Genomic DNA, 20,659 nt, shown 5'->3' with positions numbered 1-20,659 from the left:
TTGGGAGGACAATACTTAGATCATATATAAAAATGATACCCGTACTATAACGGGAATAGAGAGAGAGAGAGAGAGGGAGGGACAGGTATTTGACTGGCATCTGGTAAATGTCAAACTGTTGTAGCAGGTTCATTACAGAACGATGAATTTTGTATCTTGGTAGGTGGCTCCAAGTGCAGCTTGTTCATTAGAGTATTGGCTGAAATAGCAAGGACAGGTGATGTATGTTATGTGGTGCATTATGGAAATGTCTGAAAAGGCACAATTTGAATATGTTTTGGTATCAATGGGATGTTAATGGTAGGTTGTTAAAGGATACAGGAAGAGGGGAAAGTTAAGGTTTTGCAAGCAACCTTAACTCTGAATTTCTAGATTTACTCATGTAGCATTAATATAGAATTCCTTGTGGTTTCAATAAATGCAATAGTTTATAGGGGATTTTAGCAGAAGCAATTGATGATACCCAGGCTTGAAAATTACACTTGCTTGTGATCAGCAATCAGTGTCCTGATTTTAGAGCCAGTAACTTTTGCAGAATGTAAGTTTTCAGTTTAAAAAAAAAAAAAAAAAATGCTTCCCAGTCTCCTAGTTTTGAAGAAAACTTTCCACATGTGAACTAAATGTAACTGTTTAGCCCTGCCTTCCTAAGGCTGGGTCTACACTATCCGCCGGAATCGGCGGGTAGAAATCGACCTCTCGGGGATCGATTTGTCGCGTCCCAATGGGACGCGACAATCGATCCCCGAATCGACGCTCTTACTCCACCAGCGGAGGTGGGAGTAAGCGCCGTCGACGGGAAGCCGCAGAGGTCGATTTTGCCGCTGTCCCTACAGCGGGGTAAGTCGGCTGCGATATGTCGAATTCAGCTACGCTATTCGTGTAGCTGAATTTGCGTATCTTAAATCGACCCCCCCCTTTCCCTGTAGTGTAGATGTAGCCTAAGACTGCAGACAGGCAACATTGTTGGCAACCTATGAGCAGCAGCAGAGGCAGTCTGCTTTGGAGTGACAACTGACTGGTCTTCTCATTTTTTGCTACTGATACTTCGAGAACCCTATGAACAGCAAATAATCAGATCTTTGTTTTGTTGCTGCATGGACAAGTTTAAGTAAAGATACATCATGATCTTCTGTAGGAAAGGGAGAGGAGAAAATAGTGAAGATGGGAATGGGGGAAAATAACAAGCTGGAAAGATGTAATAAAATAGACTGATAAATTAGTATTTAATAAATATATTCAATGAATTTTCACCAGTATGTTGATTTGGCAATACTTATTTGTGGTGGTTAACCAATTTTTGAGTTGGTCAAATACTATTCAGTGAATAGATAATTTATTTGAAAAATTTCAATTGTATTTCTAGAACAATATATTATTCAAATGTTCTTCTGTACTATTTGGTCAGCCTTGGTAGCAAATTACACTTGATTTGATTAAATAACTTGTGTCAATGTTCTAATTAAAAGCACAATACACAGCTGTTTTTGTTTGTTTGAATGTGGGTAGGCTTGGCCTTCGGAGAGGCTGTCATCAGATTCCCCCCCCCCCCCCACTTGTGAGTAAGCTTTAGTCCTTGGGCTAGTTGGTGGTGGTAGTGGTGTATAAATATTTCAATCTCTGCTTGTAACCATTTTAATTTAGTGTATATATAATTATAATTATTAATATAATTGTATTTGGGGCGTTTTTAAAGACTTTTAAAAAAGCTGTGGTGATGTTTTTTTTTTAATTGATACAGTGTGTGAAAACTTGCTGTGATGGTTGTACCTTCATCCAGTACTATATATTTTAGTCTAAGAACAGGTATGGTGTGTAAACTGTACTCCATGAATCCCAAGAGAAGATTTTAGAAAAATCTACCACATACCTACTAGTTGAAATACTAATCCTGTTAGCCAGAGGTAGATAAATATAAGGGTGGGGACTTGGGCAAAACATGATAAGAAGCACCAAACCCTGCTTGGGTGCTCCATCTTTTATATCCAACTCTGGCTAGTAGGAGTCTCTAATACGGGGGGGAGGGTGGGCAAAGTTTTTTGGCCTGAGGGCCACATCGGGGTTGTGAAATGGTATGGAGGGCCGGGTAGGGAAGGCTGTGCCACCCCAAACAGCCTGGCCACTGCCCCCTATCTGCCCCCTCCTCCATCCGCCCCCTGACTGCCCGCCTCAGAACTCCTGACCCATCCAATCCCCCCTGCTCTTTGTCCCCTGACCGCCCCCTCCCGGGACCCCTGCCTCTAACCGCTCCCTGGGACCCCACCCCTTTCGGAATGTGGCCCTGCGAGCATGGGAGGAGGAGGGGTGAAATATTGGAACGGCCTTCCGAGGGAAACGGTGGGGGCGACGGACCTGTTTGGTTTTAAGATTAAGTTAGATAAGTTTATGGAGGGAATGGTTTAAATGGTAAAACATAGTAGCCAAGGAAAACCAAGCAATGGTACGAAAATAGTATAATGGCCAACAGGGGTCAGGCTAGAGACTCTTGCCTACATGCTCGGGGTCTTACTGATCGCCATATTTGGGGTCGGGAAGGAATTTTCCTCCAGGGTAGATTGGCTGAGCCTCTGGAGGTTTTTCGCCTTCCTCCGCAGCATGGGGCAGGGATCACTAGCAGGAGGGTCTCTGCCGATTGAAGCCACTAAAACACAGGATTGGGGACTTCAACAGCAGAGTCCAGGGAAGGGTTTTGTGGCCTGCAGCATGCAGGGGGTCAGACCAGATGATCATAATGGTCCCTTCTGACCTTAAAGTCTATGAGTCTATGAGACTCAGGAGGAGCAGGGGCAGCCATGTAGCTGGAGAGGAGCAGCAGTTTCCCCTTCAAAGTGCTGCTTCTCTCCGGCCGGCTGGACGGCCACCCAGTGCTCCTCCTGAGTTCTCAGCCGCGTTTCCTGCCACCCGCCTGCTCTCCTGCCCCCGCAGTGCAGCCCCTTCCCCCCCACACAGGGGGTGCGCCAGTGCTGAGCTCCCGAGTGCCCGGCCCTCGGGCCCCCTGCTGTTGTTGGGGGGGCCCCGTGCCGGGGCACCCTGTGTTGACCTGTAAATCTGCCCCTGAGCCACACCGCCTGACCAAAGCCAGCCACTCCACTGCACTCCAGACACGGTGAGCTGAGGCTGCAGGGGGTGGGGGAGAGGCGAGAAAGACAGCAGGGGAGAGGCTGGGGCCGGCTGAGAGCTCAGGGGCTGGACAGGACGGATGTGGCCTGCAGGCCATAGTTTGCCCACCTCTGCTCTAACAGCTGAAAGGGAGGATGAGTTTGCCTCACCCCTTTCACTTCCTAGTTAGTGAAAAATGTCTCCACTCTTCTCCCTCTTTCCCTAACCTCCATTTTTATAATACCTATAATGTAGTAACATCAAGGTATATTATGATTAAAACCTTTTAAAAGACTTTGAACTATTTTCCCTTTCTTTGTTAGTGTGGAATCACTTGATCCTTTCACAGCCAGGGAAACATGAGAAATGTAATTGTCTGCTGCACACTACAAGTGGATCAGCAAAATATTATTTAGCCACGTGTTTCCATGACACATGCATTTAAAAATCTGTGTTAAATGGACCTTAAACTGACTTCCATCTGGAGTGATCTAGGGCTTGTACCCACAACTGGGTGGTTGTGTATAATGGGGACAGTTGGAAATTCTGACTAGATCAAGGCATGAGAGTTCCTCCCCCATTCTTTATGGTTTATCCAGTTCTGCTAATTTGACTACATTTCATCTCTTTTATATAAGTTAAATATGAAGTCTCTTGGGTCCCCTGACTACAGTCAGATTCACTGTCGTCATTCTGTAGATGTTATCAAATGTGAGAGCAATTTATGTTCGCTTGGAATCTATTAATGTGTTGTGCCAAGTTTTGCATTTATAATTGGATATTTTCAGTTAGATATCTTAAAGATTTAGACAGGTGAGTGTTTTCCTTGTGCACATGAGTGGGTGGGAGGGTGAGGAAATGCAAGAAGTTTGACTTGCTCACAATATATTTGGAAGGGTGAGCATACAAACATTGGAAACTTCATAACCTGTTACAAAGTCTAATAGTATCTTTGGGTACCAGGTAGAAAAAGAACACTTTTTGTAGAACCAGATGTATTACCCCAGAGTATTGCAAAGATGCAGAAAACTGGTATCAGGACTATGTAATACAAGTTTGTGCAGTATTCAATAACCCCAGTGTATAATGTAAAGAATAGTGCATACAATAATTCATATAAATGTTTAATGTCTTATGAGCCTTTTAACCATATTAAATTATTTTTTTTTAAATTGACAGGGGTTTGTCTTTGTCTCTTGTAAGAATGTTTTCAGTTATGTAAATGTTTGTTTTTAAAGTACTTTATACAAAAGCCTGCAGGATTCCTGCAGTCAGTTTTGGGACTGACTAAAGTGACACCATGCTTGAGTGTACCGGGGGAGAAGAACCTAGTGCATGGTTCTGTGTGCCAGTTGCAACTCTGAATATAGTGAAACTTCTGATTAGAGCGAAGTTGTTCTGTGACAAAAATGTTCTCGTTGAGAGTGTGTGGTCTATATGCATGTGAATTATTTTTAACAGCATTTATTTATGTGGCCATAATGAGGATGTAGAATAGATATGTTCAGAGAACCATGTTGCAGCAGTACCTGTAAAGAGAAGAGTTGAAGGGGAGGGAAGCAGTGAGATGAGTAAACCCTTGGAGAAAGCCTAGAATCTCCCTGTGAAACAGACAAATGTAATTGTCTTTGTCCTTTTTCTTTTTTGTTGTTGCCTTCTTCCAGATATTGAAACATCTGTTAATTCAAGAGGTCAAGTGAAAAATGTGTACCCCTAGCACCCTCTTCTGGACAAATTCTTAATGTCTTTGATGGAAGTTTCAGCAGGAAATGTGAGATTCTGCAAGATAATATGGCAGTTTCCATCTTTTTATCACTTGAGAATAGTAAATGCCCCTAATGTTCATGTAAAGTTCCACTTCTCTGTTAAAGCACAACAGAAACCAACTGGAACTCTTTCCCCCCCACCCCTTTTTTTTGGGAGTAGATTGCCTACAAACAGTGCAAATATATGCTGCGTTTTTCCTTTTCTTCATTACTAGAGTATGTTGTTTCTTAAGAATTAGTTTGTCTACTCATGCTCCTCAGATAACCATCTTGGATTCCCTCTGGTTCGGGGGGGGGGGGGGAGGGAGGAGGAGGAGGAACCTTCCCCCAGGTGCCATAGAAACTTTGAAAGCTTTGTGCACAATTTTAAAGGAAACCTGCACATTTTTAAAAAATCTAGTGATTTTTGGAGTGATGTGCTGAATGCCATAAGTCAGGTTCCCAAACATTTTTGCTAAGCCCTCCTTCTCCATGGGAATCCCATAACAGGCCCTTTCCCAACCATCCAGGGGCCAGGGTAGAAAGTGACTTCCTAAGGGAAGCAGGCGGCTTATGCCAGGGGTGATAGCAAGGATTATTTCAAAACAGAATAAGGTTGCAGGGTTTGTCAAAAAAGGAATCAATTTCTCTGAGATGGAAACTAAAACTAGTTCATTGCCACAGACACTACTGTGTTTGCTACTCCTGTTCCTTAATTTTTTTCCCTTCAAAGGCTTTTGGAAAATATTCTGCACAGATTGCGCACACACTCAATGCTCATTCATGTATATCACTCTCTGAAGCACCTATACTTTAATATTACCAGAAAGGTAAGAGATTCTGCAGAGCAGTCCTCCCTTCCATGTCCATGCTTCTGCGAGAGCACAAAGGCAACACAATAAGGTGATCCAAGTTCTAACCCACAAACCATGGACACCATTAAGACCAAGTCCTGGTATGTTTTTGATTAAAGTAAGGATTTTTGGAGAAACAGGTAGTGAATGTGCACTATTCAAGGAAGTAGTTGGCAACTTCATGGTCATGTGAGGAAGGAGGACATCTTGTGGACAAAAGCAGTTGGATGTTGTCCCAGCATCATCAGAGTCAGCTGGGCAAACATGACTCTTGGCCTCTGCCGTGTCATAAAGCAGAGGTCCTCAAACTGTGGTCCGCAAGCTCCATTCAGGTGGCCCGCGGATAGTTCCCTCTAAGGTGCATGCCTGGGCAGCCGCACATGAGAGAATGAAGGGCCATCCACCTAATTAGTGGAGCTGCGGAGGCGTGGGGTTCTCCAAATATATCGCTCTTGCCCATCCACACTGTAAGGAGTTGTGGGCCTTTTTCTGTAAACCACATCTTTCGCTAATACTCAGAAGTCACCCATTAACATTCTACAGAGGGCATAAAGTCCCCAACCAACATTCTGAAGAAAAGAGGATGATGGGAGGTACTAGTGTGCCTACACAATGGTTCTGGAGAGGCAAAAACTTTTTGAAAACCCAGTTAATTTAGTAAGTAACTTTGCCTTCAGCTTCATCACTTTGACTCTGTAGGTCCCCATAGTATGGAGGCAAGCTACTAGAGATAACCCACAAAGAAGAGAAGAATACTACTTAAGCAATCCTCACTCAAACCCAGGAGCATGCACAAGGGGGAGAGCAAGCAGGGGCACAGCCCCCTATCCCTCCCCCCCCAATAATCAGCAGGAGCTGACAGCTGCTCCAGCCCTGGGATCACGACGGCTTATGCCAGGGGTGCAGCAAAACGTAGTTGGCTCCATCCCTGGAGGAGCTCATGGCAGCATGATGCAGACTCAGGCTTCTCATCTCTTCCTCTTCTCTACCTCCCTCCCTTCCCCCCGGCACAGAGTACCTTGCTTCTGCAGACTCTGAAGGGTTTAAAATACACACTGCTGTGGCTGAACGAATTGTTGGACTGGGGCAAGCATGCAGAGTCTGGGTCCCCAATGGTTGGGAAGGAGTGGGGAGGAGCAGCAGGCTACTGCTGGGGAAGGGCTGCGCCCTGTACCCTCTCTCTGCTGTTGCCTGGTCCTGCATCCCCAATGATCTCCTTGTACACTTTGAAAACCAGTATCCTAAAGAGTTAGTCAAAAGGGGCATTCAGCACATACGTTACCCTTTTTAGGAGTGCAACATTCAGCTCTGCCATGGATTGCCAGCTCTTTTGCTGTGACACCCTGAATGTGCCTTTTGTTTATGGTCCTTGCACTGTGTCAATCCACGTTAGGCTATATCTTGTACTGTACAGTACAATGGGCCTGAATTCGGGTAGTCAGGCCTCTTGATTTGTGTTGTCCTGATGCTGAATTCTGCATCATGCACTGCTGCTAAAAAAAAAAAAAAAAAAAAAAAAAAGTACCCTGAAAATACAGCTTTTACTATGTCACTCTAATATTTTTCATGAAAATTTCCTTTTTAAAAGTGTCTTCTGTGCATTTCTGGCAACTACCTAATCTTCCCCTTAACTACAGGATGTAGTATTGATTCCACAAAATCAGGGGACCTTGCAGAATTTAGGGTCTGTGAGCCATACCATATACCAGTTTGCAGTGATGGAGAATTCTGGTTCCTCTTGAAGAGCAGGATGATAGGAATGGGAGGGAAGCAAGTGGGGAGGGGAAACAGGCTGATAGTTGGGGGAGGTGGGAGGCAACAGCAGAACCAGGTGCTCACAGGAGAGCTGGTGTGGAAGGGGCCAGGCATACAGTGGAGGAATGAATGGGAGGAAGCAAGCGGGGGACTGGATACTTAGAGGGAGGATGCCAATGCGGTCTCTACCTAGTTAATTACTCTGGGGGTGGAGGATGTAGAAGGTGTCAGGCTGCAGCGTTCTTTTCAGAGAAGCCACTTGTCCAGGCTCAGTCTTGGCCTCTAACTCAAGTGTGTATTTAAAGCAGAATATGTGCACTTGGGGGGGGGGGGAGGAGGAGGAGGCGGCGGCAATGAGGACAAAACCCTTTACCCATAAAATGAACTGGAGCCATTAGGGTCCTGAGAATCCAACTTCTTCAATGTTTAGTACTGGTACTGAGTTACAGCTTCTATGCTGTGTAGTGTGCAGATGCTCTGAACTCAGAACTAGGGTGATGGTAGTGGTGGGTTCTTTGTCTGTCAATTTTAAGAGTAACTGACCCTTAATGATAGCAGCACTGCTTCAGTATGGTGGTGTTTGTTATTTAGTCCTACAGTACTTCCCTTTGTTGTACAACTGCGTTTAGTCAGAGACTAGATCACAGCCGTAGTTTAATTTGATCTCTTAAGACTCCTGATAACAGACCTCTTACATCAGGGGTCGGCAACCTTTCAGAAGTGGTGTGCCGAGTCTTCATTTATTCACTCTAATTTTAAGGTTTCGTGTGCCAGTAATACATGATGATGTTTTTAGAAGGTCTCTTTCTATGAGTCTATAATATAGAACTAAACTATTGTTGTATGTAAAGTAAATAAGGTTTTTAAAATGTTTAAGAAGCTTCATATTAAATTAAAATGCAGAGTCCCCGGACCGGTGGCCAGGACCTGGGCAGTGTGAGTGCCACTGAAAATCAGCTCGCTTGCTGCCTTCGGCACGCTTGCCATAGGTTGCCTACCCCTGTCTTACATCATCAGATATTATAAACATGCTTAATTTCACATCTTGTACTGAAAGGGAACATTTTGTGTTGTATAATTGTGTTAATGTTATGAAAGTTTTGCCTTAAGTGTTGATTTTTTTTTAACCATTTAAAACTGCCCTTTTTCTACAGAGGATGTGCTGAGTAAAGATGCTGGGGAGTGTGCAATATGCCTGGAAGAGCTGCAGCAAGGGGATACTATAGCACGGCTGCCTTGTCTATGCATATATCATAAAGGGCAAGTATTCTTCATGCTGTATTCTTCCCAGATAAAATGCCATATGCCAACATTGGCTGAGTAATTTTTATAAGGGATTTTTAAAGGGACAATTAACATCTTGTCACTTTAAAAACAAACAAAACTTAGCTAAAAGTACTTTGAGGTACTACATCTTGAGTTATCCTCCCCTACCCAAGTATATTTGCTCTTACGGTCAAATTTTCCTTTTATGTTTTTCTCTTGTTGCTGTTTGAAAAACTCCCAGAAACAAAAGGGGGACATTTTCTATACAGGGGAAACAGTAAAAATCACTATATGTGCACACAGGGTCTGTTGAATGCACAGAGTAAAATTGAAAAAGTATATATTTTTTTCTCTGATCTGTTAATCATTTTAGATGTTTGTAACAATGGGCAAAAATTGCAGGCAGCAGAGGGTTTAGGGTGATGGTGTCCCTCTTAAGAAATGAAAAGTACAAAAAGTAATTTGTAAATTTTTTAAAACTTCTGAAATAAACAGTTACAACAACTTACACATTGAGTTCTCTAATGTTTAATGCGTGGTACCATATGCTTTATTTTATTGGGTTTTAGGGATGTTAAAAATTATTAGTGAATGTTGAAAAATACTGTGCCACGCATTCTAGTTGAAGTAGCTTAGGTCTTAAAACACATTCTCTCCCTCCCCCACTCTCAAATGTTTCTAGTCACTTTATTTTAACTATGATAAAATTATTTAGTACGCACAACAATTGCTGGTAATTGTATTTAATATACTTACCTTCCATTTATTCTCTTATGTTCTAACAGCTGCATAGATGAGTGGTTTGAAGTAAATAGATCTTGTCCTGAACACCCTTCAGATTGAGACGACAAGAGTCCTCTTTTGTAGGTAACTTCTCTTTTTACGTATTTAATTGATCTTGTCAGTAATAAGAACTAAATAAATAAATATATTAAATATGCACTCGGATCTAAGTTTGACCTAAAATAATTGGTAAATTCATTGTAGTTCCAGTATATTTACTATCTATTTAAATTACTAGAATTCATAAATGGTTTCTGCACCCTCACATCCAGTAGTCTGGAATAAGTTGCAGTTTAACTACTGCAAAGTGACAAGCAGCAGTGCCATTGAAATTTTAATTAGTCTTTTAAGATTTTGTTGTGTAACCTAAACCTACTTAAAATACCAAATCCCCAGAATTTTTGATAGTTTAGTGAATGACCATTCTTTCAGGACTGAAATCTACTTTTTCATTTGGAATGTTACATAGTTTTCAGTGAGATCCTGCTTTTTACTTTCAACACACATTTGATCATGCATTGTTTTTCCTGCAATGCATGTAAAATGTTACAACCCAGCCTGCTCCACCCCCATTCACACAGATACAAAGCTTTTCTTCTTTAGTATTGTGCATTATTGGTTTAGATTGGAAACCAGTTAGTCAAAGGACTAAAGGGGCATTTTTATTCTTTCAGGTAACTTGCTTACACTAAACTATCAGCTCCAACCATTATAAAACACGTTAGGGTTTATATTAAACACTATGGCAATCAGGGAATATGAACTTTGCCCCAAACAATGAAGTGGCTTTTTGAAGCACTGTTTGTGTTCTGCTTTCTTTTTTACTTCACAAGTATGTGTTGCAGCTCACACTGCAGTCATATTAGCGAGGGTTATGCACTGTCACACTTGCCAAAGAACACATTACTGCAGGGACAACTGTTTTTCCCATAGCCCAAGACTAATTTTTCACTTGGACATGTATATAGAGCATCACATTTTGTTCCTGGTGTATTGAACCATAGGAGAAGCACAAGATGCTGTTTGCAATGATGTTTATCTTTGAAAATACTTAAGGATGTTTCACTCAGGATGCTAAATCAAATGTTTAAATTGTAGAAGATAGGCGTGATACACTAGGAAATATGAAGTAGGGAAATGTAGATTTTCCTTGGATTTTTTTTTGTTTTAGCAAGTAATGCCTTACTGTGTATAATTTACTGAACTAGCTGAGAAAGTAATATTTGTCATCTTTATTGGTTTTCTCACAGCTTCTTACATGGATCAGAAAATGTAGAGGATTTGAGATTCTGTCTTTGAACACAAATTTGAGAACATACTTGGCTTAAACTTGTGTTCTTGTGTGTCTGGAAAAGGCAAAGATAGACAATCGTGTGGAACAAAAACTGCCGAGTCCAATTGCTTGCCAGTAGAGTCAGCATACCAAACATGCATATAAAGGACACGCAGGGATTTTGAAAATGCTGCACATCCTGTAACAATCTTCTCGTCACAGATGTTATCGATGATTTGTATTTGAAAGGCCAAAGTTACTAATTTCAGTCTAACTTTTAAGTTCTCTGCAGAAGCAGGTTATGGTTGTCTCTCTTCTTACCCCAAATGGAAATTGATGCATTCTAAATCAACACTATCTGAAACATTTTCATGAGGATCACCATATTTTTGAGTGGAAGTGTTTTAATCTTCTCTTAGGCTGAAGAAGAGTAAATGGCAAGCAATCTAGCAGTGTGACCTTATTCACTGAATTCACACCCTGTCCTCAGTACATTCTTCACCTTCTTCAAGAACAGGAAATGAAAACTACTTCTGCATAGGAAAACTGTATTTCAATTTTTTTTTAACTAAACCTTTGTCAGAATGCTGTCCAAAGAATAAAACCAAGGCAGCTGACTAACTTATATTGATTGAGCTATAGAATTGTTGAAATCTGGATGCTGTATTGCTATTTAAGTGTACTAAAATTTCTCTGTTTTACAGCTTGTCGTTAAAAAATGCAGCAAAGCATAACCTTGCAGCTATGCAATTTTTTTTAATGGGAGAATTTACCAATTTTAAGTGCTGCCAGTTAAGGTAATTTGTTTAACGGGTATTTTTTTTAAATGTTTCAGGTAATTATTTTATTGTACTACTTTCATCTCCAGGCTGCCTCTTTAGGTTTAGGGGAATAACTGCAAAAACGGGCACAGTGAAGTTTCCTAGGCATTAGAGTAATGATATTACGCGGGGGTGGGATTTACATTAACTTTTGAAACACTTTTTATACGTAAATTTTTTAATTGAAATTTTCTTGATAGCAGAGCCATAGTAATTTGCACCTAACATCACTTATCTGTTTATGTGGACATTAGCATTTGGCAGTATTTTTAACACGCACCTGCATTTGTTTAATTTATTACTATTTTCCTATATTACTATATTTGTCTTTATATATCAGGGCTTATCAAACATGGAATATCCATAGGGGGAAACGGCAAACAAAATGTGGATAAATATTCCCATAAAACATCACAATTATTTAAAAAAACAAAAACAAACTGGAACAGCTTAGAAGGAAAACATTATTTTATTTCAAGAACGGATATGTAGCAGCTTCTGAATTTTCACATTACAGGGATAGATTGACAATTAGTGTCTGCAATTTTTAGTTAAGTTTCAATAGCAAAAATAAATTACACAACACCTTTTTCTTAAGTGTCTAAGTATTGTCTTGTGTGCTTAATTTGGCTGGCATTGTATTCTTAATTCTATATTTTTCTCCTCTGTTGCTGCTCTTTCATATTAAAAAGGGCAAGTACAGGAGCAACTGCTGCCACCCAGAAGAACTAGTGCATTGCACGCTATAAGAATCCCCCATTTTGCTTGTCAAATGACTTTAGTCTAGAGAACCTTTTTCCTTAAACTTTATGCTGTGAAATGCCTTTTGTTATGCTGCAAATCTGACACAATCAAAACTGGTTAATGCTGACAACTGACAGTACAGTTTCTATGGGGCTTTTTTCCCTTGCATAATCACACTCTCACTTGAATCTATAGTTATAGGTCCCAATCATACTCTCTGATTTCAGGGGGAGCAGGATCAGACTCTGGTGTGTTTTAAACTGTGTAGTCACATCAAACAAGTTCTCCTGACCAACAATTGACAGTAGTTTCCAGTATGGGTTTTGTTTTGTTTTGCTGCCTTGTATTAAGGAGAAAAAGTTGCAGCAGCTGTAATATTTTATTAGGGACGTTGTTGCCTAGAAGCTTACTTTCCTGGTATTTTGAATCACTTATCTTCTGAAAGTAAGTTTTTTGCATTTATATTGGTTTAACATTTGCTGTTAGCTTCATGCCATACAATGTCCATGCACAATACACTTTAGTGCTCATCATCCTCCATCCACAACAAACTATGGGCTCAACTGCTGGAGCAGAAATTCCTTTGTAATGTACAATGAACGTTTGGGGTGTTTTGGTGTCCTGTGCTTCAAGGTCGTAGGTAGTTTTTGGCTTAGGGATTAAGTAGATCGTATTTAAACATGAATCTGTTTACAATTTGTGTGATTTCAGTAGTTCACTCTTTCAATTAATCTGCTGCTTTTTCAAAACCTGAATCTTCTAGATTTAAATGCATAAGTAAATAGTTGAAAGAACAAACTCCCCAGCATTTATCATCACGGTCAGAAGTTTAAGGCCAGTGTCCATGCTGTAGTTGAAACATGCCAGCAGCTGTCACTTTTATATATGGTGGTTGCTTGCAGGTTTTTCCCCCTGGCCATTGGAGAGAGTGGATTTTTTTTTTTTTTTTTTTTGGACTGTTTGGGGTTGTTAGGATGGCTTCAGTCCTGGGGCCTAATCCTAGATTTCTGGTTCATCCAAAACTCCTTCTGAGGTCAATGGAAGTTTTGACTGAGCCAAGGAAAGAAGGGTTAGATCCTTAATGTGGACAAAACTTGGAAGGATATGGAAAAATTAAACATAAGCTTGTATTCAGAACTCCTTATGGAAGTTCATGTATGTAAGCTTTCATCTCAAACTATTATGAAAAACATTGGGTACACATAACTACATAATTAAGCCTATCCTCATTTTAAAAATATCCCCTCACCAAGGTCTTGGACCACTGTGCTTCAATAGGGGGAAAGTGTTCACTCTTTTTGAATAGAGGAAGATCACACTTGCACACATAAGAAGCCAATAGGTTATGATAAAATTTAGATGTGCCACATTTTCTGCCTGTAAATATATAGATTGCCAATTTATATTGCTTCAGTTTTTCTTTCATCTGACCTATATCTTGCCCAAGTATGTAAGAGTGAACAAATTCCCATACTCAGGTTTGCCATATACATGCTGCTTACCGAAAAGAGAAGACATAGGTTATCTTGAAATGTGAGGTTTTTCAAAACCTCATTGTATAGCAAACATCTCAAGTAAAAGTTTCATTTAAAGGTGATAGGGAGTGGTTATGATTTGGGTTTTGTATGATCATCCCATATGGTATCAAGAGAGCCATGCTGCTAATAGTTACAGGACTGTGATTATCCTGTCTTTTGTATCTTTAATGCATCGGTTATAACTTATGTTTTAAATAGTGAGCTAATTTTCACTGTGCATGTACTCTAGACATTGATTTGAATGGAATGTAAAAGGAAAGATGATGAAGCCTACTGCAAATTTGAAGTAAGCTATTTTATTTTGGGGAAAAATGAGTTTAAATAGATTATAAACTAGAGCCTCTCCCAATTCTAGTGTGCAAGGGGAAGTGTACTGCAGTATTTCTAAATGGGGCATTTGAAGGTAACCCACAATGGTGGGAGTGAATTCTTTGTGATCTTTTTTTTGCTTTTTTATGATGTAAAGGGTGTTTTATGATTTCAAAAACAAACTCCCCTGAAAAATTACAAGTATCTCATTTTGAGTTCCATTTTTGCTAAAGGACTGGAGAGCTAGTAAGATTATGACCTCAGAAGACTAAAACCTGAGCAATTGTGGGAAAAGGAATTTTAAGTCAGAACTTTTGCAACTTTGTTTTGGTTATAATATCTAACTTCTCCTGACACAAACTTGGGATAAAAGCTTTCTTATTGAAAGATTGAGCACTCCTGTTCTTTTATTTGAGGGCTTAAGATGTTCCCTCTTCAATCTTCCAGGAAAAAAAGGAAGTTAAAACTTAATATCCTTGATATCTCTAAGGCAACAGGGACAAACCAATATTTTTTTAAATGCAATTGCTTTCAGTTTCTTTCCAAGTTTCTGTGACTCTGAGCTGCTTTATCACATAGAATAGAATGATTCCACTTGGATTCAGTGTAGCTGTTTGTATTTGCTAATTCTGTGGTAGAGAGGGCGTTTCCTGACAGAATACAGAAGTGCTAACATGAAGATTCCCAACTTATCTGTGCCAATGGGTTATCTCAGCTCTGATTTGACCAGTGCAAAATTTTGCTGTTCATGCGTCTCTCCCTCAAACTTTATATATAAGCTTCAAAGCTCTTTCTTCTTTTCTTCCTCCTCCTACCCCAACATGCTATATGATTTTTAGGAATTTATTCTACCCTCCTTCTTTGGACAAAGCTCCCATTGATGTCAGTTAGAAATACATTACAGTATCTCATTGGAAGAAGAATGTTTGTCAGAACTCTAGCTTCAACCACTTCTCAAGTGCTTTTGTCAGCACATGCAGCTTGCACCAGTTAAGTTCTTGCCTTCTGAAATGACCTTGGGCAGGAGATTCTGAACAAAACAGTGGCCACGTTTTCTTTATGAAATATAGAACTTGCACTGTGCTCTATTGCACACGTTGAACAGAGAAGTGCATTGCTCTCTTCTAAAATCAGCTTTGTCATGACACATTCAAGAGGTTTTCCCTGTTGGAATGGAGGACCCTGACTGCTTCAGTTGTGCATTTGTCTGTCTTGTGGTTGTGCTTCCGAAATTGAAACTGAGGTTTTGAAATCCTTGTTCCAGAAATTTCTCAGGCCACTATACAGTGTTCTATAGACTACAGGCTATCTTATCTTCCTAATGGGTATGTCAGAGTCACCGTCTGGATAAATTGTAAACTAATTTTAATGAGAGTTAACTGAAGATTTGTTCCGATAAATAACTATAGCATATTTGCATTTTCAGGAGGTTGGACTTGATTGGCTAGTATGCCTTTCCTGGCTCTGGCAACAATGATCCTTCCCTAACGAGTTGCCAATGTACAGTAGCTAGTGTGCCTGCTGCCTACCCATTTGCTACTTGCTCATCTCCTTGTGTCCGCTTCTAATTAACATGTTTGTATGAGACTTTTGCCCTGGGGTCTGCTTTGACAAAGGTCGACTCTGGCAGAGTTTCAAATGTAAGTAAATCCGCCCACCCGCCAGTAAATAGGCTGTTGCTGAATCCTGTTCTTGTTTTCCTCAGAAGCTCTCCTTTTATTTTACATTTTTTAAACCCCTACTTTGTTATATTGGAAACTACTTGAATGGTAAATATAGGTGATCACAAGCTCCCAAGGGTTATGATGATTAATGGGAACATCCAGGTATGGCCTTGTGTATGAGGGGTTCTGTTAAAATACATGTCAAAATAAAGCTGATCATTGTATAGCAAGTAACACTCTTCTGGCTGACTTTGCCAAACTGCTGCACTTGAGGAGCAGGGGGCAGCTCAGTTATTGATGGGATGTTTTAATGGATGTCTTCATTTTAAAAATTCAACCTACTTTAACAAGTGGTGATTCAGCCTGGAACCTTTCCACTTGCCTGAGAAACTCGCCTACTCTCTTCTTACCATTAAGCAGCAATCTCATGGTAGAAGGTGAAGTGTAGCCACCGGTTCACGTACCTGTTCCCACAAAATTAAGTGTCCACAAAGTGCTAGATGGAACTCTGTAGTAGTTTATGAATGCTACAATTATTTGTAATGGTAATGGACAAGAAGTCTTCCTTCATTACCCTGAGCATAAGTAAGAATGTAATTTGCAATGTAAAACATGTTTGTAAATTTTGTAATTGAGCAGTGTGATTGGAAGATGACTTGTGTTAAGGTACATTTTTTTTGATGGTCTGTCAGTATGTAATCCTGAATTAAATATTTTTTTTATTGATTTAGGTTATATGTTTAACATTCCATTCATGTAAAATATGTACAACTATATGTAATAAATCTTTTGAAGCACAGTTTTTGTCACGATTCCAGGTGACTTTAGTATTGATAGAATAATGCTATAGATTGGGCAGAGTTGTCTCCATGTTCTATTAAATACTATGGAACCCCCATAAATACAGGAGAAACAGTCGTCCTCGAGGCGGCTATAGCCCTAGAGGTAGGAATTCAGACATATCCTGCAAGCTTCTGACTCCCGATATGGCCCCTTTGGATCCTGCACTACAAAGAGGATGTAAAGCCGGCTTAACTTGCCAGCTGAAGGTTCCTCTAGCAGCATAGAGCTGAGGTAGCTGACACTATTCTGCTTCCAGTGTCGTGTGTGGAGCTGGAGAAAGGACATGACTGGAGTGTTGTACCTTCTGGTAATCTCTGGATGGCATAACTGCCCTTTGGGATCAGTACAAATTGGAGCAGCCCTGAGACCCACTGTCCAGCCTCAGAATAATGGAGGTGAGAGGGGGTGGGGGTGGTAAAAGTGGCAGAAAGCCTCCTTTATGCATCTCTTGTCTCAGCTAGACCAGAGGGTGAAGCATCATATGTTAGTACATTGGTCATTTAATTGAAACTTTTGTGCTACAACTCCTCTGTTTCTCTTAAAATGTAATGCTTCATTGATATGTCCACAGTTCAGTTGTGAGTGGATTTTCTTATTGCCCCAGATGATCATCAGTGCCCCACATCTGCCTCTGACCATTAGGCAAAATGCTAATGGGAAAGCTTTCCTGGAGACATGCTTGCTGCTAAAGGAGCTGATCGCCAGACAGTGCTGCGGAAGAAGCAGATGCTGGCAAACCAGCATACAAATGAGTTCTCTGGTGAGGGTAGAGCAATTTGTACAGGTAAGTGGCTTCTGCAAATCTAATCTCTTGTTAGAAGAGGGCAGATAAAAGAGCGGATAGCTTATCTGGGCTGTGCACTGTGAGGTAGTGGTGGAAGGCCTAACAATGCCATTAGGACTATTATACCAGCACTTCCTGTCTGCGCTGACGTTGACCACATGCTGGCTGTACAGATGTTGCATGTGCCCCATTGGGAACATTTAGGTGCATGGTCTCGTGGTGTGGTAAATGAGCTTGCCAGGGAGATCAAAAAGCGATTGACATACCAAATTTCACTAGCATAGACAGTGGCTTATGGCCAACTCTTCATACTCGGTGCAAAATCAGAATAAAGGGGCCTTTTGCAGGGGAACTATAGCAGATTTGAGGAGGGAATAAAATCCTTTTTACCCCCATTCACTCCCAAACTGCCAGCAGGACATGACTCCCACGCTGTTCTCCCTGTGATCAGTTTTGGCCATTTCTATGTAGACATTTCTCTACTGCTTACATCCTGATCCACTCCCAAACCAGCACCCAGGCTGTTGCGAACGGCCGTTGTGGTGCTCTACAGTACACAAGGATACAGAATTGATTGTGGCCATTCATGCGGTGAAACAACACAGGCTCTACTGCATGATGACGCTGCTGCTGGAAAGATTTCTCTTTGAATCTGTCAACTCAATGCGGTGTATGGAAGAAACTTGGAACAAAACATCAACAGTGACAGCAGCACACAGTTTCCCAAATTGGAGAAAAGTGAGCCTAGAGAGTGGACAGCTGCAGCTTTCTGGAAAGAGTTTCTCAAGCCCTCTGTTGCCTTGTTGTTTAATTCACTTCAGCGTGGCCAAGAGAAGTTCTAAGAGGTTTGGGGGAGGAAACCAATCTGTCCTGGGGAGTAACACTTTCTGGCAGATGCCAGTTGTGTTCAGTTTTGTGGCTATGTTCCAGGTGGTGCTTTGTTGTGATATAGGTGGGAATCTGTAGAGCTCCACAGGACCCAATAGTTATTCCAAACTTAGACCAGTTTGATTGAGAGCAGAATTTAGTCCTTCCCTCCTCCCACTCCTGGCCTATGTTGCCTCCTAGCCAGGGAGACTGTGTGGTCTGGTGTGTGGAGTACTGGACTGGAAGCCCAGGACCTGGGTTCTATTCCTGGTTCTGGCACTGACCTCTTGCATGACCTTGGGCAAGTCACTTCACTGCTCTGTGCCTCAGTTTCCCCTTTGCTCCCTGTTCCTATCTTTCCTATTTAACTTGTAAGCTCTTCAAGGCAGGGATTGTCCCTCGCTGTGTTTGTGCCTTTGCCTTGAAGCATAAGCCTTCAATTCCATGTGGGCCTGTAGGCACTACCATAATAATAATAATAGCCCCAGGCTGAGGTTTGCACATTAGACAGTGGCCAAGTTTCTCACCCTATTATATACTGCTGTCAGAGTTAATTTGCTAGCTACTTGAAACAAGTTCATTGTAATTGGAAAATGGTTAAAAATGGCAGCATGGGGCAATATAAAGCTCTTTGCTATTCAGAAAAACTGACTATAAAACTCTCAGGTTCTTTCTGGGCTTAGCCCAAGTTTCCTCAAAGGCCGTCCATCACCACACCATGATGAGTGTCTGCCCCTCCCCCTCCTTCTATGGAGACCTTCTGGGGCAACCAATGTAAAGCAATAGAAGCAAAGCCAGTCAGGGAAATATAACCATTTATCGCTGCTAAGATTCTTTCTGGGGGAGTCCATAGAGTTTAATACATGAATTATTCACACTCATGTCTTCACCAACAGGGAGTTGGCTATAATTACGATGAAATGTGCCCACATTTTTTGCTACTGTGATTCCCCCCTCCCCCAATCTGCTTTTGCTAAGCTTTAGTTCCTTCGTTGTCATTAATGCATGTGCTCTTCTCTCCTGCCCCCGCCCCCCATTCTGGACACATGAAAAGAGAGCTTTATTGTGGAAACAGTTGATAATTAGTCAGGATAACCATGTCTGGCTTAGCAACAGGAATTCTGCTGGAAATTATTCCAATCCAGCAGGTACAGAAGTTCATGTGTTGAATTTAAATTGGTGGCATCTGTTGGTTTCATACTATGCCTGACTACATATCACTAGAACACATCAGCTCTGCCTTCAATTAGTAGAGCTGTGCTTCAATGGGCGTGGCAGTTAATCTACCGTAGATACCTGTACCAGAATGTTAATCAGGTGCTCTAGGGATTACAGTGCACAAAGGTGGACCTTTTTTGTGGGGCTATTGGCATGAAATGTTAGAGCTGCACAGTCTACAGCTGGGCCCAAAGTTCAGGTGCGGTAAAACTTGTCTGCCTTGCATGTGAGGATTGAGCTACGTTTTGGCCTATGTGTTTGCCATACGTGTGTGTTATGGATGAGAGAGGGAGAACCTAATAGGAGCTAAAATTACTTACCAGCTGGAAGGGAAGGAGTAGCCTGCAGCAGTCCGTGTCAAATGGCCACCTTAGGGAGGCAACTGTAATCCTTTAAATCTAGGAGAGGAACAGAAGAGAGCTGAAAAAAGCTCTTTAAAGGAGTTCAGTGGTGACCAGGCAGCCCCAGAGAAGGAAGAGGAAGGATAATCTAGTGGTTGGGACACAAGGCTCTGACTCTGGAAACCCTGTTCTGTGTATCTGTATCTCAGTTCCCTTCCTCTGTGACATTGGGCATATCACTGAGCCTCTCTGGTCTCTGTTTCCCATCTGTAAAATGGTGATCATAGCACTCCCGTTGCTCCCCGGTTATTGTGAGGATAAATAGATCAAAGATTGAGGTGCTCAGGCAGTATGGTTATGGGAGCCATATAAATAGTTAAGATGGAGAAAATAGTTCCAGTAGAAAGCTCTGAATTCCCAACTCTCTGATGGCCAAGAATCTGTAGAGAAAGCTCTGAGAGATTGTTCAGAGATGGCTAATGTCTTCCTATCCCCTGTCACATTTTCTGTAGTAAACATCTAGGTGATTTTTGAATGCCAGCTAGTTTTTGTACTTAAAATGTACCGTTGGCATTTCTATTGGAGGTGAAGAGAAAGCAGGACTGATCCCCAAACAGCAGATTGGGGTGGAGGGCATGTCTCTCCCTTCTGTCCTTGCAGATTCACTGGAAATGCACTTGTCTAAGGAGGGGCTTATGAAATGGAGAGATGTGTGAAGGAAAATCCCGTAGTTGAAGCTGTAATTGGTATCCCAGGCA

General features: G+C 41.3%; 1 protein-coding gene across 2 annotated transcripts in view; it reads left to right on the top strand.

The window, feature by feature from the left end:
- The window catches only part of ZNRF2 (zinc and ring finger 2), a 79,354-nt gene extending 62,707 nt beyond the window's left edge, over positions 1-16,647 (top strand). Inside the window, exons 3-5 of one of the 2 annotated variants that reach the window (XM_034760888.1) lie at positions 8,605-8,710; positions 9,502-9,579; positions 10,750-16,647. In XM_034760888.1, the coding sequence (XP_034616779.1) occupies positions 8,605-8,710; positions 9,502-9,559 (164 nt within the window). In that variant the 3' untranslated portion in view covers positions 9,560-9,579; positions 10,750-16,647. Of the gene's footprint in view, positions 1-8,604; positions 8,711-9,501; positions 9,584-10,749 lie in introns of both variants that reach the window. The other variant, XM_034760887.1, reaches the window with a different exon arrangement.
- Positions 16,648-20,659: the final 4,012 nt, after the last annotated feature.

Source organism: Trachemys scripta, chromosome 2 (genome assembly GCF_013100865.1).
Source record: "Trachemys scripta elegans isolate TJP31775 chromosome 2, CAS_Tse_1.0, whole genome shotgun sequence".
NCBI lineage: Eukaryota > Metazoa > Chordata > Testudines > Emydidae > Trachemys > Trachemys scripta.
The sequence above is the reverse complement of the archived record's forward strand: the minus strand, read 5'-3'. Positions and strand labels throughout refer to the sequence as shown.